Source organism: Vidua macroura, chromosome 5 (assembly GCF_024509145.1).
Source record: "Vidua macroura isolate BioBank_ID:100142 chromosome 5, ASM2450914v1, whole genome shotgun sequence".
NCBI classification, from domain to species: Eukaryota; Metazoa; Chordata; class Aves; order Passeriformes; family Viduidae; genus Vidua; species Vidua macroura.
The window spans coordinates 21,273,071-21,300,070 of NC_071575.1; the positions used below are offsets into that span (position 1 = coordinate 21,273,071).

Genomic DNA, 27,000 nt, shown 5'->3' on the forward strand with positions numbered 1-27,000 from the left:
GAATAAAGGTATATGACAAGTACATAGAAGATTGGATGGTAAGGCAACTAAAATATGGAGCTTTCCCATTTTCACTTACTAGGATGCAGGTGGGAAATAACTGGGTGCCATGTATGAAAAAAAAGAGCAGGGTTTAGTACTTATTTTTTCCATATAATGAAGAAATTAGCTCTTGTCCACAGGATGCTTTGCAAGTTGAGACATCAGCTGGCTTAGTTTGCTGGAGAAAAGTCAGTGAGCATTTGCCTTGTTCTTGCATCCTTCCACAGATGCCACGTATTTGGCTGCTGTTAGAACTAACCTAATGGGCTGGATGTATCACCTTAAGTCTGTCACTGTGTGGCAGTTCTTCTGCTACTGTCAGTGGAGCAGTCCAGGGGTGACCACTAGCTTGGGAAATTTTGCTGTCTTCTTCACCTTGTCAGGGCATCCCTATTTTGTGAGGAATGGGCTGGAACTGCTCACAAAAGGTTTGACAATCTGAACAGCAGAGCAAGCCTATCAGGGGGCTCCATTTCACTCCTTCATTGAGAGGGAAAAGAAAAAGAAAAAAGCACTAAAGAATACTGTTACAAATACCCATCTTTGAGTTAAAAATGTTACTGGACACATCAGAGGTATTGTGCAGCACAGATAGCAAAGCTCCCTATGTGCTTTGCCATGTTAGGTTTGTGTTCTGTGAGGTATGTCTTTAATGAGGAAAGTGAATAAAATTACTTAAGCTTCATAATGTCTGAAAATAGGTAACTAACAAAAAATATATATCTGAATAAATATACCCTAAATTCACCTGACTCTATGTAAAATAGTAAAAACCCTTATAGAAGTTAATTGGTATGTTCTTAGAATTTTTTGTTCCCCTTTTTTTAGCATACAGAATATTTTGGATAATAGTTAATTGTGCGAGTAAGTAGCCCCCAATTTTTTTTTAATATAACGCTGCTGGCGTCTCTGAAAAACCAAGTACATGGATATGAATGTAAAATTAGATTTACTGCTGTTGAGAAATGATAATTAGCCTTAAGGTCTTCTGTCTGCTGAACAAATGTTTAAGCAGCTGAAGTTCCCATGGCATTTGCTGTTGGATATGTGGGACCTCAAACCTACTTTAGTAGAGTGTGGTGGGGAAGGAGATGGATTTTGTGTCTAGGGCCTAATTCTTCACTTGTTTTTCCATGAAACCTCCTCAGTAGGTATCTGTTCATTGGTGGGCAACTGGTTGTTTTGATACAAGTTCTTCATTAGAAGTTGTAGAAATTTTTCCACATTATCTGTGCTCTGCTTTGTGGTGGGAAGATTGCCTTCTTTCAGTTGTAGCTTTTGTTCCTTGTCTCCATAGTTCTTCAAGCTCTTGATCCAAACAAGGTTGGGTGTTTGGTTTTGGCTTTTTTTGGATCTAAGAGTGATCAAGGAGCGGTAGAGTGAGCACAGTCTGTCTACTAGATTTTGTAACCCACCCAAATCCCCTTTTAAATATAGTTATTAGTTACAGTTTGTATTTTGTAAATATTTTCTTTGCAATGATTTATGGCTCTTAACCTCCTCAGTATGATTCACAACATTTTGGACCGCCTGCTTCCTGGGGGAGAGAATGGGGGGTTGTTTTTTGTTTGTCTTGAACTTGGATCTGAAGTGATTCCAGTTCTAGAAGCAAGTGGAGGATGGAAACAGAATGTGCTGGGTATTAATAATCTCTGTGTTGGTGTGTTGCACCAGTGCTTGTCTGGCTCACCGGGAAGGCATCCTTCTCTCTAGCCATTCAGATGGAGATCTGCTTGGAGTTCAGGTGGTGCTGGAGCCCCTTCTTCCCTGCTACTGAGGGGAAATCCTCAGCAATTGGTTGTTCATCACCTGCATTAGGATAGAGGAGACCAATTGAGAGGTGAGAAGGTGGTTGTAGAGCTGCCCCCAAACCTTTTGGAACACCTTCATGTTGCCAGGTGTCCTCCTCCCCTTTTACATGTGTATGTGCACGAGTATAATCCATGCTTCTTGCAGCTGCCTCTTCTTGCTTAGTGTTTCCTTGCTGCTGGCAGGTGTAAAGGAGGAGCTGACCTGGGGGCAGAGGCAGTAAGCAGTTAAAACTGAAGCACATGCTTTGCTGTCCTGAGCTCTGATGTACTTCTCAGTGACCTTGAGCAGAGCTCAAAGCGTTCATGTGCAGGCATGAATGGCATTATCACCTGCATCAGTGCATGTTACAAAGGCTATGCTGGGGAGGTGCAGTGAATCCAGTACTGGTCCTAAATGTGAGACCTTTGCTGCAGCATGTCTGTATAGCTTGATGAGAGGCATTGAGACCTAGGGAATGTGTATTAGTGCCCTTCTGAGCTAACTCTCTAGAGAAGGGAGAGGTCTCTTGCTTCACTGGGAAATGCTGACACAAGGCCAGAAGGAGCTTGAACGCCTTGTGGGGAAGGAGTCAAGGTGGGGAGTGAGCACTTGGTGAAATGAGGGCTTTCATCATCTCGTTTGGTCAGAGTAGCACTCTGCCAGGCTCTGTTATGTGGTGCCTGAGAACAGGCTCCAGGCCCTTGCTTTCATCTCCTTCCTAATGAATTAAGCCAAGGAATGACTGTAAAAGGAAAGAAAAATCTGAAGAGACTGGTTTTTTCATTTATGTTGTAGCTGAATATGTGGCAGTGGACAAATGTATTGAGCTAATGTTAAGTGGTGGAAAGTTCAGATCTTACCTTAGGGCCATCATGATAGAGATGAGCTACAGCATAGAGAAGATGATATTTAATTTTATACGACTACTGAAAAATCAGGCTATGTGAAAGCATGAAAAGCATTTGGAGTCTTGCAGTGCAGTTAAAAAAGTAAGAGTGGACCAAGATCCCTTTTTCCTTCTATCATTTATTCTCTTTGCAGCATTTGTCTCACTGTACACATCTCACGTGCTGCAGAATGACTCCTGTGTGGCAGCAGCTCTCTGCCATATGCAGGAACAGCTGTGAGTCCTTTTGAACAGGCCACTGTACATGATACATTGCACCCTTGGTAAGAAAGGAGTTCTGCCCTCTGCCTGGGAACAAATGGATGGGAGAGGAGTACAAACAACATTCTGGCTTCCTCCCCTGTGGAAACATCAGATCCAGCCCTGTGCAACCTATATTTTAATGTAGCTGTCCCTTTTAGCAGGAATATTGGTGATATTTGGAAGTTACTTTGGAGTACTCACTTGCAGGTATTGTACGCAGTGGTAATAGATAAGCTACTCCTGTGTTTTGTCCTCCTTGGTCTGATTTGCCCTGAGGAGCAGAGGACTCTGATGGAGGCATAAAAATAAAACCACTAAGTAGCGTGGTGTGATTTAATTGCAAGCCAGCTGCATTGATTCTTCCCCTAGGGTGTACTCTCTCTAAGTTTGAAGAGCCTTTTTGTCATAGAGGTGAGGGAAGGAGAAGAGGTCGAACATGCAGGGGACAGCTTTTGGATAAGATCAAAAGGAAGTTTCTGAAGATTTTCTCAAAAATTTGATGTTTGGGGGGGGTGAATGAGTCTTAGACAAATAAAAATGCTTCATTCTACAAGGCTTCTCCTGAGACTTGCACAGCTATGGGAAGCAGATTTACGTGTCAGGGCAGTATTGTCATTCTTCCTATCATAGATAATTTATGTTAACCAGATCAAATATGTTTTGTGCTGCATACACAGCTCTACTGAAATGAAATGGAAAGCTACCACTGCTCTGCTCAGCATGACAAGATCCCAGTGCTTACTGTTTGCTTGCTCTTGTCTTTGTATATACACTTGCTTTGTAATAATATGCAAGTTCAAGGTCATATCTTTAAGTGTTATTTCTGGGCAGAAGATACTTTCTTAGTGTTGCCAATTGAGTTTGTCTGTGAAGAGATGTTTCCAAATGTTTGTGAAGTGCTGTATATTGAATGATGTACAGAGCAGCCTAGCAAGTCCAGTCAGTGGTTGGGGAATTGGTGTGGGCAACTCCCCTCAGATTTCTTTCATCTTTGTTACACAAATTGCATATTTAAAACAGGAGGAAAAAAGGACCCAAACCAGCAAAAACCTCACCCCTACTCTTACATCTTTAAGGCCCACATGTTTTCTTGAAAGTGCCTTAAAAAGACTGACTTAGCAATTACAGTCCTTGCCTTACTGTAGGACTTCTTTTTACTTGATGGGTTAAGGAGGAAGTCAGGTTGGCATCTAAAGAGTTGAAATTACACTTAAAAATGCATCTCATGGGTAGTCAAAGCTTGACTCCTAGGAGTCTGAGGCAAGCAGCAGGAGACAGAGTGAGTGGGTGGGTGCTCTTTGAATACCTTGCCCTGTCAATGAATGCAATTGGAAAGGGACAAGAGCAATAAAACCGACTAAATTGTAGTCTGCTTTGTTCTGTGGCTCTGAGGTTTTGAGGTCATCTTTCTGACTAAAGTGCAAAAAATGCTATTTTCTCATCAAGCCTTTTTGCTAAGGGGCTGTACTTCATATATTTGGTGCTGTGCTCAAATTTTAGCACTTTTCAGTCTAAGCTCACACAAGCGGCTCAGGTTCTATTCCTTACTTTTCTCCTGCCAGTAATCTCTGTGTAGGCATTACGACTCTCATCTGGCACACAGATCTCCTTTATTCCTCTGCCTGCTTCTTGTACTTTCTCTGTGAACAAATACCTCTGGTGTACCCCTTGACCTCTCTTTGCCATGCCAGTCAGCACTTGAGAACAGTGGAACAAATTGCCTTTCTTAGCTGTGGAATTGGTAGCAAAAAGCAGCACTTGGAGTTTTTATAAGTCTTGCAGTGGTGATGACTGTTTCCTGTTCCTGGGCTCACTTAAATGTATATGAAAAGTTAATCAGAGATATTCATAAGCTGTTCCTATATGGATTTTACCATTTAATTATAGATCTTCTTTGAGGGTAATGTTTCTCTGAAGGGAGCTTGACAGAGCAGATGCCATTTTGCCTCGGGATGCACTTCTGGTATTGGCCCAGTGAAGAGCTGCCACTTCAGCTGTGGGATTTTGATGATTGCATGAACATCCTGCCACATGAGATTAGAGTGGTGGTACTACCTCCCAGCTCCAGGATATGAAAGATCCGTCTCTTCATTAGAGCTTTCATATGGTGGCAGCTGAAGTGAGGAAGAATGGGCTAAAAGAGAGAAGCAATTTAAGAAAACCAAAGACAAATCTACTAAGCTGGAAGGTGATAGGAGGGGAGGGAGGCTGAGATCTCATTAGTGTTTACTCATGGAAAGGGAGGGGAAGAACAACAGATCGATTGTTAAATGCTATTGGGTTTATCAAAAGAATTGTCAGGTGCTAAATAGCTCCATTGCAAGTGCAGTGCTAATACCTAAGTAGAGGTAGACAAGATGCGTGAAAGGAGATTGTGTGATTTCTGCTCATGCGCACACTTTTGTCTTTTCTGATTTCAGCAGACGGAAGGAGGGGCACAGACAGATGGACAGCAATCACAGACACAGAGCAGTGAGAATACTGAGAGCAAATCCACTCCAAAACGACTTCATGTTTCTAACATTCCCTTCCGGTTTCGAGATCCTGACCTTCGGCAGATGTTTGGGGTAAGTTATGAGCACCTCTTCAGGCTTGGCAGATTCTCCTTCTCCACAGGTGGGACACCTGGTACTGTGTATTTGTGTGAATGAAAAGAGCCCTTCCCCCTCAGTTTAGTCAGCACACTAATATATTTGCAGGATTAGGACAATTGGTAGTGTTTAACTTAGCTGGTAAATACACATGAGAACTATAATGGTGTTCTTCCTATTAAGATGTTCATAGAATCATAAAATGGTTTGGGTTGGAAGGGACGTTAAAGATCATCCAGTTCAAGCACCCCTGCCATGGACTGGTACATCTTTCACTAGGTGTGCTTAGAGCTCAATCCAGCCTAGCTACGAACACCTCCAGGGATGGGGCATACATCACTGCTCGGGGCAACCCACAACCTCTCTGAGCAGCAGTGTTCAGTGTAATCTAACAATTGGTTTGGGGAAAAAAACAAAACAAAATGAAACCTCACCTTATTTCTGAGTAAAGGCCAGGATTAAATACTGACTTGCAAAACACTGTTTTTCAGTTGCATTAGAAACATGTTGAAGTATTTCTTTCCTCGTGATCTGTTTCTTTGATGAAAGATGGCTGCAGACAATTTGCCAAGCAGTGATTGCATGTGGAAAAGCTAGTGCAAGTCAGATGGTATTTTATATTGTGTCTGATATACCTTCCATTTCTTTTGACCACATAGTTTGTCTTCCCTAATCCTTGAATGCTGTTCATGATTCTTGATTTATAAGCTCTTTGAGGAGGAATTTGTTTATGTGAGTACACATGGTGACTCATTCCATGTGAACATGGATAAACAAGCTAGATGTCACATGACCCACTCTTCAGGTGAAGTTATTTATATGTCATATTATCATCAGGGAATATTTGACTTGTTGATATAATTATAATATGATCCTTGGTTGATGGCATGTTTTAAAGTCTTCAGAAATATTTATTATTATTTATGAAGTTAACAGCTGCTGCCTTTTTAAGGTGTAGTCCAAAGAATCAAAGTCAGGAAAGCCCAAAGCTCTTGTCACCTTAGGCTTGGAGTGTATACCTTGGTCCTCATTTATAGCAGCTGCTCCTCCAAATTCTGCAGTATTTCTTTTTCAGTTGTTGCATCTCCTGGGCCATCTGTGTGGGTGTATATGCATGCACAAAGGCACATGCTCGCATGCAGAGTAGTGTTGCAGTATTGTAAATGTGTCTAATTCATGGACTTCAATGCTGTAAATGAGAGAAGAATTTGGCTTATCTGTCTGTAGCTTGGATAGTACAAAAGGAACACAACAGTGGTCAGAATGCAGAAAGACATGACTGCTATTCAGAGGGACTTGGCCAGGCTGAAGAAATGGGCTGAGGGAAATGTTAATGTACTCAACAAGAGTGAATTTCAGGCCTTTCATCACACTAAACTTTCCATCAACCATGCTCCCCAGTCCCTTTCTGCAGCACTGTTCTCCAGCATCTCATTCTCCAATCTGTCAGTACATCCAAGGTTGCCCCATCCCAGGTGCAGAATCTGGCACTTGTCCTTGTTAAATTTCATGTGGTTGGTGATTGCCCAGCTCTATAATTTGTCTAGGTCTCTTTGCAGGGCCTCTTTGCCTTTGATTTATCAATTAGATACCAGGAAAATTTTAGGGTTTTTGTGAGGATGCTGAAATAGTGGAACGTGTTGCCCAGATGGGTTGTGGAACCTCCATCCTTGAAGGTATCTGACTTGACCGGACCCAACCCGGCCAAAAAGATCTCATTATACCTGCTGTGAGCAGGGGATGCACTAAATGACCTCTGGAGTCAGTTCCCAGCCAAAACCATGGATCTGTGGTTCTGTTGCAAGAGGCCTGGGTTTCCATGTTGTTCATACCTTAGATTATTGTTATACTCTTGATGCCTGTGGGAATGTTTTCAGAATTAAACTCATCTCCTGGCAATCTGTGATTGCTGAATCTTCTGTTCTGCTTTGTGGTTTTTCTAGCCTGCTTTTTGCTGTTGCAAGGCTGCACAGTAGGCAGTTCCATCCGGTTTGGACAAATGGTTGCTGAAATCACAGCCAGTTCTTGGACCACCTGCTACAATCTGTATTTATCACGTCCTGCTATGTGCTACGGCTGCTCCCCTCTCCTGGGAGCTATGTCTCTTACATTAAGTGTTCCCCATTGCTGTCCCTTCTCCTGGGACTGGTGCTTAATTGACAACTAGCCCTTTTCACACTTGTTCACCTAGATGCTTTTCTGCCATGTGCTCCTGGTGTAGGAGACATGGATGAGATGGAAATGACAAGGACATACCTGTCCTGGTGGCTCTTGCCTATGCTTTGCAGCTTAGGACACCCAGGCGGTTTAAATGAACCGCTGTCCTAAGAAGCGACTTGTAGAAAATGCACCCTAACTACTTGCTTTAAGATTTCTTGTCCTTTTTTGGGCCTGCATGGTGCCCTTTTTGTCCATAGGAGGGATGGGGAATAATGCTGTATGAATGTTCCTCTGGTGTTTATTTTTTCTCTAAACGTGATCTCAAGTTCCAGCACATTGATGTGATTTTAACTAGGTAAATGATATATTCCTTATAAAACCTTTAGGTAGTTCACCTGGCCCTGTGGTTACTGAGAGTTATACCTGCCAGCAGAGTGTTCATCTTCTGGCACATATAATACCCCATGTGCCATTTTTCTGTAATAGAGGGCTTTGCTACTTTGCCAAGGAAATAATGAATGATTCTCGCACATCTTCCTTTTTCTTTCAGTGCTGCTTCTCTCAGCATGCTCATAGCCTCGAGCAGGAGAGTATGCTCTCTGAATCCTGCTTGCTCCTATTTCTTTTTCAGGATCAGGATGCTTTCCTTTGGGTGACTCACTGAAACCTACCCTTACTCCTAAAGGGGACTCATGGTTGTCTGAGTCTTCATCTGTGACTTGCCTGTAACCCCCATCTTCTCCCTTTCCCTTCTGTGTGTCAGGTCACATCTCCTCAACGTCATATCTGAGAGATTCAAAATCCTTGCCTGGAGTGATTTTCCCAAGCTACTGTACAAAGAGAGAAATTGGGTAGACAGTAAAGCCGTGGAGGAAGAAATAAATGTGATGGTAGGGAGGGAGTAAAGAAGTCCCCTCAAGGATGGAACAGCATGTGAGAGGTCAGCCCAGTCCTGAGGCACAGAAAATATCTAATGCTTTTGTCCAGACTTGAGTGGAGGTGGACTTGAGACATGTTGTCCCATGTGTGATTAAATACATATTACATAATGCTTTCTAAGCCTGCGCCACTTGGCAGAGCTGCAAATGTAAAAATTTCTTAACAAATTCAAATTATTTGGGTTCCGACCATCTCTCAGCCATAATGCGTTTCAAACAGGTGTTTGAGATATCCTCAGGAATAGACCAAATATTTCCTTATATATATGCATTTTACAGGGAGGCAAATAATATGGTCTGTTTAAAACAGGTAATATTTACTTTACATTTCATGAGGCCAATGAAAAGACTTTCAGAAAGCTTCTAGGAGTTGGTAGTTTTTTAATGCACACAGTTCTGCACCCACTGTGGAATAAATCAATAGTTGACCTTGTTCTTGCAGATAAAGAAGAGTTAATAGCTGACCTGAAATCCCACTGTTGCCTAGGTACCAGTGATTGTTATTTGTCTGTATTTGCTTTGTGCAAACAGACTATGGCATCAGGCAGCACTGTAAGGAGCTTTAGAATAGTCTGTTTCTTGGAGTTTAAACAATTGGCAGGATAACTGCCCAGGAAGGTACCTTTAAAAGGGAAGTATTAATGGAAGCCATAAAGTATTCAGCAGCATCATACTGATGGCCAAGAATGCATGATTCCACAGATGCTGAAACTGTGGTAATAAAACTCAAAGCATTCTGCACTTTGGGCGAGGGGGAGGAAGTAAATAGCAGTGAATATAGGTGCAAACTTAAGCAAAGAAGCAGGTGAGAAAGGAAATGTACTAGTCATGGAGATACTAGTGACCTAAGTTCAGGTTTTTTACATGCAAAGATAAAAGGTCTATGTATGGATACAGTACAAAATCAGGATGTAGTTGTATATTTTTGGGGAAAAACTCCACAAACAACAGCAAAACCAAAAATCAAAACAGGGCAAAACCAACCCCCAACTGATTGTGTTTAGTATTTAAGAGGGGGTATTTTTACCTCATCAATATAATTAATAACAGAGGAGGATGAGACAGTGCTCACTAATATCAAGATCTGCTGTTTTTTAAATAAGGTATGTCCAACAATAATAGCCAAAGCAAGGAACTGCGTTACTCATTGATACTAATTTTTAGCCAATTCTTGTAAGCTAGGGGAGTTGCAGAAGGTTGGAACACTGCCCACCACGGTTCACTATCGAAAAAACCTGAAAGGGATGATCCAAAGAGCTGAGAACTGTCTATCTGTGTGTTGATCCAAGATAAAAATAATTTTGGAACATTTTAAAGAAGACTATTAGAATATGAAAAAACACGTTAGTGTCTTTTTAGAAGAACTTTGTAATATACATCTTTGCAGACAAATGCTGTCTTGTCTATTTTGACAACATTGTACAAAGCAATGCTGATAGAATGAAACATTGCTCAACCAATTGAATTTCTCCAAGTGACCAGTTTTTAAGAAAAATAATACTTATCTCAAGCACAACACACATTAGAGGGATTAAAAACCTCTTTAATGATAGATAATAAAAAGTGGTAGTTACTTGGGAGATAGCTGTGATCAAGACTGTTTCTATTGTCAGTTTCCCCAGGGATCTGTTTCCATCGCTGTCTTGTTTAGTATCTGTATCAGCCCATGGAAATGGTACTATTAAAACCTTGCTGGTAAGGCTTGCAGTTAGAAAACTATTTGAGGAGGAGGAAGAAAGAGACAGATAAGCTTACTGTTAGAGAATGAGTAGAAATGCCTGGTTGACTGATGATAAATCAAAAAAAAAAAAACGTGTTTGATGCAGCTCATTGCAGAGTACTGAATATGTGGGAACCGGTCTGTGCTCCTAAGATGGAAAGCTTTCTTTGGAAAACACTGATTTGGGAGAGTACTAGTGATTGTTGAAGATAGTTGCTTCAATAATTCCTGTGGAAGGAGGGCTGTGATCTTGCTCATGTTCCAAATTGAAAAGACCGTGACTGCATAATTTTATTCAGTTCTGAGATCAGATCTGAATTTAAGACCAAAAGAAATAAAGTAGGACTTGGAAGGTGAGTGATTTTTTTAACTTGGTAAGGTATTAGGTACATTATTTACTCAGCTTATTAAAAAGGGATGGTAGGAGATGGTAAGTAATTTCTATACAAATGCTTAAATATGGGTGATACCTACTAACAAGGGGTTTAGGTCTTGTTTACAGTCATAAGATTTTCCAGTTGGAAGCTGAGATTTAACACAGTTCCCCTTGAAATATGAAAAAAAAATTCATAGTCGTCGAGATTTATTTGAACAATGGAACAGCTTACCAGGGAGAAGAGTTGCCATCAGTGTTAAAAACAAATTTACAACTCTTTTTTCAAAATCTTACTGTCTATTTTGTAAAGGGCATTCTTTGGCTAAAGTGTGCAAGGCCCCTGACATGATGGTAGCCATGTTCTCCTACACTGGTGGTAGGATGTTCCCTTCCCTTCTGGACTGTGTATGCAGAAGAAAACTTGATGTTTCCCCTCAACATATTTCTAGTCCTTTCAGTTTTGTGCTGTGATAGTGTCTGTGCTTGCACCTCATGGTTTGTAGCTTCAGCCCTTCCCTCTTGTGCTTCAAGAAGCAGTTCTCCTCCCAGTGTAAAATTGGTTGGGATAGTCTGGTCATTTCTGGACTTTTGAGCTGGATGGACTTCGGAGTCTCCTGGTGAAGATAGAGGCAGGGCTGTACAGCCTTCAAGAGGAAGATCCTTCTGTTCCCAAACTGAATCTTGAATTGTCTCCAAGACAACAAGCAAGTGGATTGTTCTGGTAGTTCATATGGATGAACATTGCACAAAATCTTTCTTACTTGTTGTGAGAGAAGTCCACCACTCACTGAGGTGGACTTGTTGTTTATTGCTCAACTCTTCCTGTGTGAGTTTATAAAATAATAAATAATTATAATTATTATTAATGATAATAATTATTATAATTATTTATTATTTTAATAAAATAATAGTTCGAGGAGTCAGAATTGATGTTTCTCAGAATTTACTGTGGTGAGATGCTCTTTGGTTAAGTGTAAGATAAAAATAAGGACTATGTTAATGAGGGTTGCAGATGAAGGTGGGTTAGCACAGTACAGGCTGTGAATTTTTCAAGACTCTGGCTTTTTAGATGGAGACCCTGCTTTTATTAAAACTTGCTCAATCCATAGCTACTACTTGTAGACTGTTAGCTCTTTCTACTGGAGAGCATAATCAGCCCAATTGATAAAGGGGTTTTGTGTGTTATCAGCTACAGCAGTAATAACCCATAGATGTTTTCTGTAAAGGTGACTATTATGTCCCAGTTAATTAATTTCATTTAATGAAGTCATTAATAATGTCATTTATTACAGGTGACAGAATGGTAGCCACTTTTTTTTTTACAATGTAAAAGTATGACATTAAGGCAGGTAATGTTGTCCTTTTCCTTATCTAAACATAATTCATAAGATTAAAGATAATATTCATACCTCCTTTACTGCAAGGTTCTTTATGATGTATGTTTGTGGTAGACCATTGCTTTGTATGACCCAAGCAACAGAGTTCTGCAAGCTCAGATACTTTTGGAAGTTCTTGCAGCCCTCAAATCTTGGCTTCTGAGGAAACATTTTGTCACTTTGCACTTCCTAAAATATCCTGGTAGATGTAATTTCTCATCCACCTTCATTCTGGTGTCAAGAGAGCAAAACACCTCCATAAGCCTATAATTTGAGGCTAAAGCAATAACAAATTAGACTACAGCTCTTTGTCAGCAATAATTCGGTAGAATTTTAAGTCTGTATTTGCCAGTAAATAAATTTAAACATGGAAGTAACTAGCGACGCACAAATATTGGCAATGGAAGAAGTACTTGTTTAAGTGTTAAAGTGTACAGGTAATAATATGATAGAACAAGAAGCTCTGACCTGCAGGTGATGATGCACTGGGCCCAAAGTACAGCAATAGCACACTTGCTTAAGGGGACTCTGCTTTCTGAGTGAATTGGAGACCCAAAGGAGGAGATTCTGTCGTCTGGATCTCAGGATGTATTTTAGATTTTTCATTTCCTGGTGCTACTGGCCACCAATTGCATGTAACAAGTCCCATGTGCCACTATTGGAGAGGAAATATTCTGGCACAAAGTGGTCTCTCTGTGGCTTTTCTTGTTTCCAAGCTCTCCCTGTGATGACAGTGAGCCCTGGTCACAGGGAGGGGGTTTGTTTTCCTGCTGGTGTGGTTAGAGTTATAAGAGGTGCTGCTGATTATATTAATGTGTTTCACCTGGATGTTTTCTGAAACCACCTTTCAAAAAAGACTTGTTTGCTCAGTGCTGCTTGAACATTGTGCTTTTTCTGCATGGCCATGATGTGCAGGGGTGCTTGTGCCCCTGCAGCCGCCAATAGCTTTTGTACTGTCTGTCTTGCTCTGAGAAAGCTCTCTGCTATCAACTTCTGTACTGACCCTCTGCTGGAAGGCAGTGATGACTCGATCATGCATTTATCTAAGTTTTTTTAGATTTTCTTATGAGTTACTAGGAGTGTCTGCAGCAAGACTGTGCTGAATGTCATTTAGTAAACAGTGCTGTGCTGTAGCTGGATTTAATTGGATAAAAGGCCTGGGTAAAATTACGTGGAGTTGTCTTTTATTGACCTAGTTTCATATGGATTAAGTCTACATGCTAAGTACTCTGAAATTGATTTTGGAATATATGCTGCTTTTGTGGGCATGGGTCCAAGTACCTTTTGTGCAGCATCAGTACCAGGTTACACTGCAGTCACACCTCTGGGGAATGGCACAAAGCAGGACCAAGGAGCTGGAAGTGTCGACCTGGAAGCTAGACTGGTGATAAGATCTCTCTCTGGGTGGAGCCCTGCAGTAGTGTTCATCCCCATCCCACTGTTGCATGTGAAAATCTTTTATTTGGGATTTAGAGAACAACAAATGACTGAGAAACTGTGTTCATCATCATGTTTTGTTTTGAGGTTTTTTTTTTTTCTGTGATGGCTGTGGTCTGTAAATCCTGTTAGAAATCTGTGCTCTTTGTGTGGCTTACTGTTAAAGTCTGGTTTCTCAGAAAATGTCTGTTTTGTTGGGCAACAGCTCAACCCTACTAAGGGCTGCTTGGTGCTTGTTCATTATCTGTTCACTTGGTAAACTGTGGTGGTGCTTTGGTTTATAAATCCTTGATGCTTCCATCTTCCTGTCAACAAAGCATAGTGGTGTAGCTTGGCTGACATGGATTGGCCCCATTGCTTGAAGAGATGTGACTCAGCTTTGAGTGAGGAAGTTGGTGTGCTGACAGTGTGCTTCTGGCAGGCCCCATGCTGCCATAACTAAGCACTGACTAATACACACTATGATGGAGCCAGTTGTGCTTAGCTGAAAGTATATCCCATGGAGCTCGTATCTAGGGAAAGGACTCTCTCTGTAGCATGGATCTATCCTGCTTATAAAATGCTCTTGCTCATGTACCTCATGGTTTCCTGCACAGGATGTTGGTTTCTTGGCTATTTTGAATGTTGACCATCTTTAAGAATGGACTGTTTGACACCTTTGAAGTTTAGATAGCTCATTGGACTCATGTCTAAGTGAATTTTGTAGGGCTAATGAAACTGCTCGGACATACAGAGTACTCTTTTAGGGATGAGGTTGTCTCATTATGCCTCTCATTATCTTTTGTTGTTCCATGATTTCTAGAGAATTTGCCTTGTACTCCCTGTTGTTTGCATCTTTAGGATTAAGTTATTTGTCTGGCACATTTTGGAGCTGATTTTGAAAGCTCTAGACAGGCACAGGAGTCAGGGCCAGCTGGAACAGAGCATATAGGAGGGGCCCTACCAAATTGTCAGTGCCTTGGAAGACAAAAGATTTCTGGTGCCAGATCTCTCAAATTTATTATGTTTAACGTAGCTGTGGCCTCAGCTGGAAAAATCTGTTGCCTTCATGACATCTGTGTGAAAAGAAACACACAGCAGACATCTCTTTCCTTGCACAATGCCCTTGCATCTATGATAAGATAGATCATGTTCAAGCAAGAAGATTAGTTTCTGGTCATAACTCCTGTCTATATCTTTATGCCTCTTAAAAACTGTTACTTCCAACACTCTCTGCTGCTATTGTAGAGGGTCTGATTCTCATTTACCTGCTTTACTAAAAATAACTGAAAGCTTGTCAAGTTCCTTCCAGGAAAGAGACCAGTAAGAAAAAACAAGATTCTATAGCTCCTTTGCTGTGGCATGACTGAAATAGCATGTGTGTGTGTAACTTCCCATCGCATGTCGTGTGTGTGAGCAGTTCATGGAGGTGGCTTCTTGCACGACCTGATGTGGTAAGGAGTGCTGGCCTCTTGTCACATAGTAAACTTTCTAAACCATGGTGGGGAGCATTGGAGATGGGTAGTCCTCCAGAGGCTGTGCAGAGTTCTAAGTAGAAGTTCTTGGTAATCACTGAGTGAGCCAACCAAGTCTGTGAGCTCAGTGATTCATATCTTCAAGGTTAGAGATTAGAGAGTTAGTCCTCATGGATGACTTAAGCATGGGACTTGTTTTATTTGGCCAGTCCCTATGTCTTTTGAAAAATACAAACATGCCTGTATATACATAATTTTAAAAAAATTATTATGAGGACACTTGGTGTTGACCCTTGTATTTAGATGGCCTAGCATTTCCCATACAAAAATTGTGACCTTTCACTAAGGAGCTCTTAAAACTTCGATTGTTTGCAATAGACTGTTGACATTTGGTAGGCGAAGCACCATCGGGGAACAAAGTGCTTTTTATGTTCCGCTAAATTAGATTCAGCTTTGAAGGAGTTATAAACTGTTAAAATGAACTAGTTCTTTTTTTCCTGCTTTCATTCTTCAGGAAAATTCTGGCATGCTACCAAAAAAAGTGCCTTCCAGTGCTGGGACCTGCTGTAACCATTGTAGCAGTGGGGAAAAGAGACCTCGTGTTAGGAGCTGTGGCAATGGCTGCAGCAGAGCCTTGAAGAGCTCAGCACATGTCCTTCTGCCTCACAGCCCTGCTTTCTTTCAGGGAATTTCATGGAGCAGGAAACCCCTCCCCAGCAAACCTCCATTCAGCAGTCAGCTGCCATTGTCTCTGCTCTTCTCTCCCAAGGAGGTCCTTCCCTCTTGCCTCTTCAAACATGCACAACTCTTGGGTAGAAAAGAGACTGGGGCAGTTTGCATTGGTGGATGTAGCCCATTGCAGTAGATGTCAAGCCTGTTTGCTGCAACCACAGGCTCTTAATTCTGTCATCTAGGAAACGATGTACCTCCATCATCTCGTAGGCAGGGAGGACCATGCCTCCTCTTGTACAGCTATGTCAGACCTCTTGCGTTCGGTGTCACCGCCAGAGTTCTGTCAGCCACGAGAAGTTAAACGCACAGGACAGGGTTTCCCGTTGGTGTGGAAGCCCTGCACAGGAAGCCCAGCCCCACGGGGCTGGCAGGCAGGGCTGGCAGCAATGCCTGAGGATCCAGGCCCAGCCGGGTGTGCAGAAAGGGGAGGATGGCACGGCATAATTGTGCACCAGAAGCCAAACAGTTTGTTCTCTTTCAAAATCATTCTGATGAGGTAGAAAATGGTGATTTTTGATGGCTTTGAAGATTCTGAAAATAATTTTGGCATTTGCATTTATCGAGAGCCTGGCTGTTTCAGTGTGTGTGGCAAGGCTAGGCAGCTGAGCTGATCTGGCAGGGGACAGATCCTGGTCTTGGGCAGGGTGTGCTGCTTTCTCCTCCCTTTTGCTTCTTCAAACCATAATGCTCACTGACCCTTCAGGCCACTTCAGCTCAGTAAATTGTCAGAATCTTTATATGTATTCCTTTTCTTGGGCTAGGTTTTCGCAGGATTGCTGAGCTGTATCAGTTTATCTGCAGGTGAGAATGAAAACTGGGGCCAGCTCTGGAAGGCTGGTGAAACCAGACAAGGAAGGACAAAGGAGCAGGGACAGCCCTTCAGCAGCCACAAGCTTCTGAATTGGTTCATCCCCAGTCATGTAATGATGCTGAGATAGTCTACCAAGAAAGCAATCATGACAATCATGACTGATTCCTTTCATGGCAGTACCAAAGCTGTATGCAACAAAGACAACAAAAAGCAATCACCAGTTAATCTCCTTTATTGACAAGCCCACACTAAGCGTGGGATAGAAATAGAAAACGTATTTTAGCTGTGATTGGCAGAGAAGCAGTCAAAAGAGGAACCAGCGTGGATCAAGCCTAAGCTGTTGAGATGTTGAGGTTTCAAGGAAGATGCATGTTTACATTAGCATTATTCAAACTTGTGTAATGTAGAATGTTGTGAATTCAATTGTTCTTGGGATGAATAGAGGATCAAGTATTAAGTCCTTAAACAATAGAACGGTAAAAACAACATCTGTGAACCCAGATCTCTTTTTTAAGAATGGAGAAGACAAGCAGACAGAAACTATAGCTAAAATTGTTGTGTTTTGTTTGCTTGCAGACAGTTGTGGAATACTTGTTCAAGGGACTCAGCAACTTTTTTTTGCTTAACATATACAGAGCCTCCCCTCAGCCATCATGGCTCTCTGCTGTAAATGTTCCAGGTTTTCAAATCTGGACACAAGCCTTTCAAGAGGGGCACCCACAAAATGAGTACTATACCCATTTGACTCTGAATGCAACTGTTAAATTACAAAAAAAAGGCAAATACTATTTTAAGAATGCTGGGCGAAGGGGAGAGTGTCCCAGTGCCTAGACCCTGTGTTCATCATCTTTTTTTAACTGTGAAACAATCCTTTATTTTCTTGTTGATTCTTCCTTCATTTGCTATCAAACTTAACTCAAAACAGTGTTGATGGAAGCTTTCCTAAATAATGGGATAGGAAAAACAGATATAGCATTTGTCTGAATACAGTATGTGAGTATGTGTCTCGAGAATGGAGACTGCTCCATATGCACACTCCTAAAAATGACAACTAGACCTGTCTTGCTAGAGAGCAGACCTCCAGTTAGGAAACAGAGCATTGACACTTCTGGAGGGCAGAGTACTGTGAGCATCTGTTGAAGTGGTGATACTTTTACTTCTGGGCCACTGTTTTGAGTCTGTCTGCTTCAATAAAATATTTTAATATGTTCCTAGCAAGGCAAAAGATGTAACCCATACATGGATCCACAGAGGTGGGTAAATCTCCTTCTGTGCAAAATAGGGAGCTCTTTGGAACCCTTTCAGTGCAGAGTTCTCCTCTGGGGTCTCCAGGCTGAGGCAGAGGTCAGAATTCTAATACATGTGATAAGCTTGCATAGGTTGTTGACCAGCTACTATATGTCATAGGTTGAAGTTAAATGATCTTTTTCTGAAAAACAAACTATTGGGAATTTTCCTTTTTCGTGGTTTCTAAATCTGCCATCAATTCTTTTGAAGGCTTGGAGTTTTGGAAAATAAATGGAAGGAAAGAAGCTTTAGTATTTGAAATCCCTGAGGCTGGGAGTCATATGTTATTATTCCTTCCAGAGGATCATCACTGTTAAGTTTCTCTTTGTGATAGCCACTTCAGGTGGAAGCTGAAATGTTGAATTATATGTGAGAAATGTTGTTGGATATCTGAGATTAAATCATAGAACCATGTCTTAGATGAAATAGTAGAATGAGGGAAAGAAGAATTGTTTAGATTAACGGGGAAAAGATGAGTTTCCTCAAATCCCTAAAACTCTTCTGGAGAATATTTTTCTTCCTTTAGACTTTTGTGAGAAAACCTGGAGTTTGTGACCAAGAAGATTTTCATGTCTTAACCCAGGAGAATTGGGTCATGTCACTGGAATTTTATGCCTTTGCCTGTAAACTAGAAATATTCTCACCAACCTTCTTGCACTAAGCCAGCCCCTGCAAAAGGTAGGAAAAATGTACTGCCAAAAATAAATGTTTTTTTTTTTCTTTTCCCTTGTCTCTCTGCAGCAATTCGGCAAAATCCTTGATGTAGAGATAATCTTTAATGAGCGTGGCTCGAAGGTAAGTCCTGTTTCTGTACCCGCTTCTCTTGTTTTGATTGCAGAGTAAAAGGCAGTTCATTGCCTAGAGAACATATTCTGTAGAGATCAGCAGGAAATAGAGTGATGGGGGAGGGGAAAAGCTATTTTGGGGACTGTCTCCTGTTCCCTCTGACTTGAGACTCCTGAGCATGGTCATTTCTGGGCAGCACGTACAAATGCTCAGAGACACTCCTGTCTGTGGGATCAGGTTCCCCAGCCTTTTGAACAAACAGGGACTCAGTCAGCTGAGCCTTCATACCAACCCGTTCCCATTGCGTGGGCAATGGCTGCCCGTGAGGAAGGCAGAATAAGGTAAAACAGCATTGTGTGATGGGAGACTATAAGAACAAAAGCTAAACTCACCCCCATCCCTGCCATTTTCATTGCATTAAAATACTTCTGTAGAAAAACTGTCATATCTCATATGTGAAAGGATTTTATATACTGTTTCACAGACTTACTTGGCACTTCTGAGATACTGACCTTTCATGTTTGAGATATTTGGTGCTTTAATATAAGCATCCTCATTCCACTTGTCCTGCCCCATGTGGACCTCCCCCACAGAATTTGCATTCACACTCCTATTTTCTTCTTATAGATATATTAAGAGGCAAGTTTTGTTGAGAGTTAATGGTAATTTATATCTCTGGAGAGAGATTTCAAATGTTGTTTGGGTCAGCTGCAGAGAGATTCAGTGATCTCTGTCCTAATTGGCAATTGGTTCTCATCACGTAACCAGTATCACCACAATGACAAATTGCTGTGATTCTCTCTCTGCCCAGGAGGTTCAGCACTGGAATAGCAGGGAGTTTTGCAGGTCAGGAGCGAGGTGCATTGCCAAAGCTCTATGGGGGAAGCTTGCACAGTGCATGTCTATACTCTGCTTGACTTAATCAATGCTAAGATTCCCATTTTCAATTAAAACAAAATTTCCCTCCTCCTCACACACACGTGTGTGCACATGTGTGCATGCACACAAAAGGTTTTGAAGTTGCAATTCAGCTAAGCAGTTTTGGTTTAGAGTTTATGCCTTTTGCTTGGATTTGAGGTCCACAGTTTTTATGGTGGCCTCTTTGCTTCAACATATAATCTGGGGTATGTTCACGTTCAGAGCCTTCTACAAATTTCCACCGATGTTGCCCAAGATGCATTCTGAAATTCTTCAGTCCTGTATTATCTGGAAACCAGAAAGCCATTGATCTGTATACAAAAGACATGAGTTTTAGCCCCTTCCTCTCATCCTTTGCTTCTGCTTAATACCATGGTTTTCTCTTGTTTTGTTTTTTAACAAGACAGTCTGAACAAGTAAATGTCTATATGGCTTTTTTAGAGTTTTACTTCCCTGCATGGTTAAAAATCTAGATGCTTTACCAAAACAATCAGCTGTGCTGAATTTGTAAATATTTATTCTGCTCTCCACTGTTCTTTTGATATTTATAGGCCAAAGCTACCTGTGAATTACTCTAGATTTTAGTCATTATTGTTTGGTTTTGAGAATAGCCTCTGGCCTCTATCAAATCCCTACTTGTTCAGATATAATTGCAAAAGAAAGAACAAAAATAACTGGCCTGGCAAAATGTTCTTCATATCCCACTGCCTGTGCTTTCCAGAGCAGTGTTTTCCTCTTCACACATGAACTTCACTCTCTCTCTCCCCTCCATACAGCGCTGTGTATTAAACGCCCACGGCTGCCCTTTCCCTTCTAGGCAACATTGACATTGAAGGCTTTTCCGTAAAGACTTGATTTATGTCTGTGAAAAGTACCTTCTTGTGCTGTTCTTAAAGCCCAAGGCTTCTGGTTTTCAGTTAAAACAAAAATTATTGCTGAAGAGTTCCTTGATGAATGTTACCCTGAACCCTTGATAAATATTTGAAAAAAAAAAAAAAAGACAAGAGAAATGTTCTTCTAGTCTTCATTAACCACACAGTTTTCTACTGCTTTTTTGTTGTCTTGCAGCAAAAAGCAGTTGCAAAACTGGAAAACTGGTAGCCTCTATTGAGGGATGTCCAGAATCTGAACAGAATGAGAAAACAGCCAAAGAGTTATTTCATGGTATCTTTGCATCCTTCTCACCCAAAATAATTCCTGTTTTATAAAGAATGCAAGATTCTTCCTGCTTAGCATGAAAATGGGAGGCCCCAGTGTTTGAATGGGGTGTAGCTGCACGAAGCACCTGGTATTCACAAAATAATGGAAAAACAACAGTTTGGTGATCTGATGGTGAAGCAAAGGAAATGGATCTTTCTGGAGGCCACTCACTCACTCTTGGGTTCTTCCTCCACCTTAGGAAAAAAAATCTGAATGCATTTTCCTGCCCTGTGGTTTCCATTCTAATCTAATGATATGAAACCTCTCTCTCTTCTTCTCCTCCTCCTCTCTCTTGGGAATCCGAAAGCAGATGCTCCTGCTGCCTGCCTTGTGCTGTGTTCTCAATGCTCCCTTCCCTTCCCTGGGTTCCTAAGGGTTGTAGTGTTTTGTGTATATGTTTTGTAAATATTTTAAAGGTACAGTGGTAAATCCCAAACTGCCCTGGGTTTGCCCCCACCCAGTGTACGATGGGGTTGAGCAGCGCTTTGTCCCCGCAGAGCTGTGGCGGGAGAACTCTACTGGGATCGCTCCAGTGCTGGTCAGTAGGAGGGAATGGGGGAAGTGTTCAGGTAGCCTTCCTCATTTTGAATCCACCTGAGATGACCAGGCAGTTTTCTTCGACAGCCTGGGGAAGCTCTATCAAACTGGCTGCATCTTCAGGATCTCTGTGTACTTATAAGTTTGATGACCAAAGAGAGAGCTGGGTGTGTCCATCACAGCCACCTCTCACCTCGTGTTCTCTCAGAAATGGTATTTGTTGACTTTCTCTATCACAGCAGCTGTAGGAGGCAGTTAATGAGTTTTGCTGATTCTTCTCTCAAAGCAATGTGAATTCTTGTTTTGTAACTCACTTTCTTCCCAGATTCAGTCTGTTTAGTAGGAATATATGGGCTCTGGTAGACCTCACACTGATACTGCTTTGCTGTGTGTGAGAAACAAGATAAAAACTTTAAACTTTCCTTTAATTACATTTTGTTTTCTTCTTGTTTAATAGAATGATGTCAGTCTTCCTTTTATGTGTTTGGCTTTTTTTGCTTGCTTCCAGGAAACTAGCTGTTTGTTTCATTTATCCTGTTTACCATTACATTTCTAGCTCTAACTGGTATAAGTGCCCTTAAATAGCATTCTGCCTATGGTTGCAGTTTACCATGCACTTCACTGAACCGTGAATAAAACACCTCCAGAGGAAGTCGAGAGGATTCCTGCTCCTTTTGTTAGTGGAGATGCATCCTCTAGATGCGTATTTTGCCACTATTGTGCTGAATCGAACAAGTGGACATATTTGCAGAATTAACGCAGTCTGCCTGTGTAATGAGTACCCTGTGGCATTTGTAAAACTGCAGGGGAAGGGAATCCAAGCTCTTTTCTCACCAGCTGTGTACCGTGTGGCATTCCAAGATGTGCCCTCAATGACATTCAGAGACCAGGAGTACGTAAGCACACAGCAAAATCTTGGCTGAATAGGGAGTGGGTTTTTTTGGGGGTGGTGTTTTTTTTTTTTTTTTTTGTTTTGTTTTTTTGGTTTTTTGGTTTTTTTTTGTAGTTTTTAAATGGTAAGAGTTCATATTAGTGCAGAGGGGCTCATGGTTTCAGGATGCTGTAAGTTTTGTGTCCCTCACTGACTTCCACTTGGGAGACTCAGATCTCCAAGTTCTTGTATAGGACTATAGTGCCTAGAAGTGCTTCATATTTATTTTAAAAATTAGTTGTATAGTGGGTTATGAGAGAAATTGCATCTGTTGGTGTTTGGATTTATGTAAGTAAACCCGTGCTAACAAAAAACTTTTGTGGAAGCTGTGTGGTTTTTTTAAGTTTGCAGTTAACTGTAGGTTAAGATAAGAATGTGAATAGATTTTAATAATGGTGCTTTAAAGATTGTAAGTATGCATGTGCATTTATTTCTTCTTTAAATGGATTAGGTGCTTTGAATTGAGCCACTCTTGTTCTGGACCTAGTTTCCACTCAGTGGAAAGTCCCTTATTACATAAAATAAATTAATTAGAAGGCTTGTTTTCATTTTAATTCTAGTTTTATAATTTTTGTTCAGATTTCATCAGTTGAGCCAGAAATACAAACAGTGTTATTAATATAATGAGGTTTAAAAACAAATTAAGTTCTGGTGATCAGCATCACTTTGTTAGGTCATCAGATCCCTTTAGGATGCCAGTGGCATGAAGGAAACATGACCAGTGTCCCTTTATCCTAGTTTAGTGGTTTCATGCCTTGAAGTCTGCAATACTGAACTAAAGAGGTCAGCGAGTCCATACACTGAACTGATTTATTTAAACTTGAATTTCAGTCTGAAGTTTATGGTTTCATAGTGTAAGCTGATCTACTGCTCCTGTGGGAGTGCTTTTCCAGCAGTGTTCATTTCACTGTGTAGGGAGCTGGATCTAGGTGCTAAATTAGCAAGACACTGATGCAGCAGGAAGAGAAATGAGCTTGTCTTCAGCCAGTTCAGCCTGTTGAACTCACAGACCACGCAGTGAGATCAAGGATCAGAGGAAGGGAGGAGGAGCAGCACACACCTGGGGATGATTTGGGCTGTGAAGCCGCTGTCCTGAGCTGGCTGGAGCTGCTCTGAAGCTCCCGGCTCTCGCTGCCCAGCAGTGCAGGCTGGGCTCCCACTCCTCGCTGCTGGCCTCTGCCCCCTCTGCTGTTTTGCAGCAGGGATTGGCAGTGGAGCAGCTCAAGCTGGATTGTGGAAATGATAGAGCTTAAAAATAGCCCTGCAGGTTTTTTTGAAGATACACTTAGATTTTTTTTTTAGTCAGGTAATTTCTGCATCTGACTCACCAGATTGCACAGGTACACGGACAGGTTCTACACGTGCATGTGCCTTAATGCAAAGTGTGGCATGGTGGCCAGGAGGAGCTGGAAGACCTGCTGAAATGATGGCAGCTTGGTTTACACAGATGTTTTCACCAACTTGAAGGGAGCATTTGTGTGTGTGACTTCAATAATTTGTTTCTGGGTTTTGTGCTGTGTTGCTGTCGGTGCATTCAGTCCTGCTCATCTCAGGTGGATTATAGCTGAAACCCTTCTATTCTTTCCAAATGCCTTGGAAACAGGTAGCCTAAACTGCTGCCTCTTTGACAAATTTTTTCAGGTTTCTAAAACTTTAATGTGGAAATAAGGAGGGAAAAAAAAAGAAAAAACTTGGTTAGAAACAAGCACAGCAGCAGATGACAGCAAGGCTAGTTGCTGGCTGCGTGCTCCAGTGGTACAAGGCAAAGACGCTGCTGCTGAGGTGACTGGTCTAAACTCCATGACAAACGAAGGGTTAACAATGCATGGATTTCAAGGGGCTCTGTTTAGTTTTCTTTGGTTTTATTTCTTTTTTATTTTACTTTATTTTATTTTTGTTGTTGTTTTTTGTTTAATTTCTGTGTTCTGGCCACACCCAGGAGAACCGTCTGGTTTTGATTTCTCCCTTTACGGTTACATGGTAAATTTTCTTTCTCATTCTTCAGAGATGGAAACGTTCAAATACTATATATATATACATTTATTATTTTCTTTTCACTGCTCATCATGTTGCTTGTTATTTATTGCAGAATCTGAGGCCAGACTAAAAGGGTGACAGTTACTCGGTCTCTTCAGGTCCTTTCAATAAACCTTTGGGTAAAAAGGGGTTAGTCTGGTACTGCAAATTTCTCACCACTCCTAAAAATGTTTATTGGAATTTAGTGTTCGCTGGGTTAAACTTATTTTCTGCATGGGAGAAGTTTGTGACAGTTGCTGGTGGGGAGGAATTGTTGAAAATTTCAGCCTTGTTATCATAACAACATTATTAAACTCAAGCAATGTGTATAATCTAAATTTTAGAAAACCTAAGTATTGTTTTCATCCAGGATCTTCCCTTCCTCTGGCTCCATACCTATTACTATGGAGCAATCCAGTACCTGCTATAAAGCTAAGCTAGTAAATATTGGATACCTGCCCCATCTTTTTTTTCTTGCTTTGTTTCTTTTTTTTTCTTTCAAGGTCAAGACAACCTTGCTGAGAGAAAACTGAAACCTATTTGTTGCTTATGTATTTAGGTACAAATTAATCCCTATTCTTTACAGGTCATCTGTGAGAAGGAATAAAAAAAAAATGTATGTTCGTTTTTCTCTCCCACTTCAAAAATATGTGTGTATATATATCTAATTGCTAGTTTTAAAACTTAGAAATTACAAAAATGTCAAGTGTGGCTCACCTGTTTTTCCTGATGAAAATTTGAATGTCTAAGAGATGCATTAATATGACAAACCAAGAGGACAGAAATACTAACTGCCATAGTCAGCTATGTAAAGTATTAATTCAGTATTGACATTAAATGGTGCTCAACAAAGAGTTGCACAAGCTAAGGGCTGATCTGTCAATAAAATATGGTTAATTAGTTATATTGTTCTGAATCAGATTAATTCTGGTTTAATTCTCATTGTTAATTATATTCATATAGTCTGCATGTGGATCGTATGCTACCTTGAGTTAACGTAATAAAAATACTGAAAATTCCTCCTCAGTTTAAAGATATTTAATGATAATGTAGTTTTTAAAAATCCCATACAGACTTTACTAATTGCAAACAGATGTGAATTAAAATAGTCTTAGTTTGGTTCTAGCCTGCACAGATTAATGTCTAAAGAATTACTTTCCTTCTGCACTCCAGCTTTCAGTTCGTATCATCACTGAAGACATAAATTTCATTTGTTCTCCACAGGCTTGTCTAGAACAAACAGAAATTTTAATGCAAAAAGAGAAGAGGGAAATAGAGATTCCTGTTGCAATCTTTATCTCCTCTCCTCCCCAACTTTAAAGAATGTTTTTTCCCTATTATACAGAACCAGAGGGAAAGGTGTTGCTTTATTTCTCAGGCTTACCTTTCTCTGTAGGGGCTCTTTAAAGCAGGCACAGCACCCTATTCCTTCATAATCATCTGTGTTATTACACCCCCTGCACCCCTCTCAGTTCTCTGCAATATATTTGAGAGTTATATGCAGTTGGGCTGTTTTATTAGCCCCTATGTCTTGTAGCTCTGATTTTAATTCATTTAAACAGGGAACTTCTATGCTGTTCTGAAAAAGGCATCAGTTTGTTATTTATATAGCTCTTTATTTATAGCTGGAGAAATTAAATTATCTGAAGCTTTAGATTATTGGGTTGGAGCCCAAAGGAGCACTTTTGTTGATCTCAGCATTGCAGTACTGGCTAAAATCCTTTATTATTGCTGTTCAGGGGGAAGGAAAAAAAAAGTAAACCTTCCCCCTCAAAAAAACAGTAACCACCACCCTGCATTTTACAAATTTGTGGCAGTTTTGTGCTGGAAACCTAGCCGTGGATGATGAAGGCCAGCTTGTCACTTAAACAGCTTAGGCTGTTCAAGATTAGTATTCTAAAGACCTTTAAGAAGCACTTGAAGAATAACGGCTTGCTTGTGTCTCATTGCTAACAATGCTTAGAAATCAAGATGCTATCTATTTTTCGGGCTGTCCATCCCAAATACGTACCGATTCCAAGGTGCATGAAGGACGTTGCCTGGCTAGCATGCCCCTTCCCTGACAAGCATAGCTGTAGATCACTCTCATCACCTCACTCTTCAGTTAACATTGCAGGGAGGGAGTTTCCATTGCATCAAATATAAGCTTTGTTGTTCTGCTCCTGAGGGTACTGGAGCCAGTGGAGATTACTCTCTGTACATTAAAGCAGTATTTGCTTTATACTAAGCCACAGGAGCCAGTTATTGCTGTTGTTAAAATGTCCTGAAAGCAGAATGCAACAATGCTTTTTGTTTGGGTCCAATCTCTCTAATGGCATGAAGAGTATCTCATCACAGTTGTCTGTATTAAGATGCCATTTGTTCCTAGTTAAAATCCTAATTCATTTTGTCATGTTGGCTCTCTCTTAATGTCAGTGCACTCAGCTCTGTGGAAGGAAGCATGGTCTCTTACCCTGCCCTGTTATACCACTGCATGAGCTGGCAGCAGCATGAGCATGTGTAGGACAGGCATGTGTTGCCTGTGCCTTCATGGGTGTGGTAAACCTGAATTTGTCTATAACTAAAGTGACGTTTTGGCAGGCCTTGAGCCTTTGTGGTTGCTCCAAGCACGGCATGTGGATTTTTCTGGAAATTTCATATTCTAACTAAGCAGAGATCTGTTGCTATCCACAGCACAGAGGTTGCCATCTCAGAACAATGCTGAGTAAGGTGGGTAGCAGGGAGAGGTAGCAGAGGGTCAGCAGTGT

General features: G+C 41.1%; 1 protein-coding gene across 9 annotated transcripts in view; it reads left to right on the forward strand.

Moving 5' to 3' along the window:
• The window catches only part of RBFOX2 (RNA binding fox-1 homolog 2), a 171,059-nt gene that overhangs the window by 114,821 nt on the left and 29,238 nt on the right, over positions 1 to 27,000 (forward strand). For all 9 annotated transcript variants that reach the window (XR_008437083.1, XM_053977393.1, XM_053977395.1 and 6 more), the window contains 2 exons: positions 5,404 to 5,550; positions 18,607 to 18,660. Coding sequence is in view for 8 of the 9 variants with exons in the window: in XM_053977393.1 (XP_053833368.1) it covers positions 5,404 to 5,550; positions 18,607 to 18,660 (201 nt within the window). In the remaining variant the exon portion in view is untranslated. The remainder of the gene's footprint in view (positions 1 to 5,403; positions 5,551 to 18,606; positions 18,661 to 27,000) is intronic.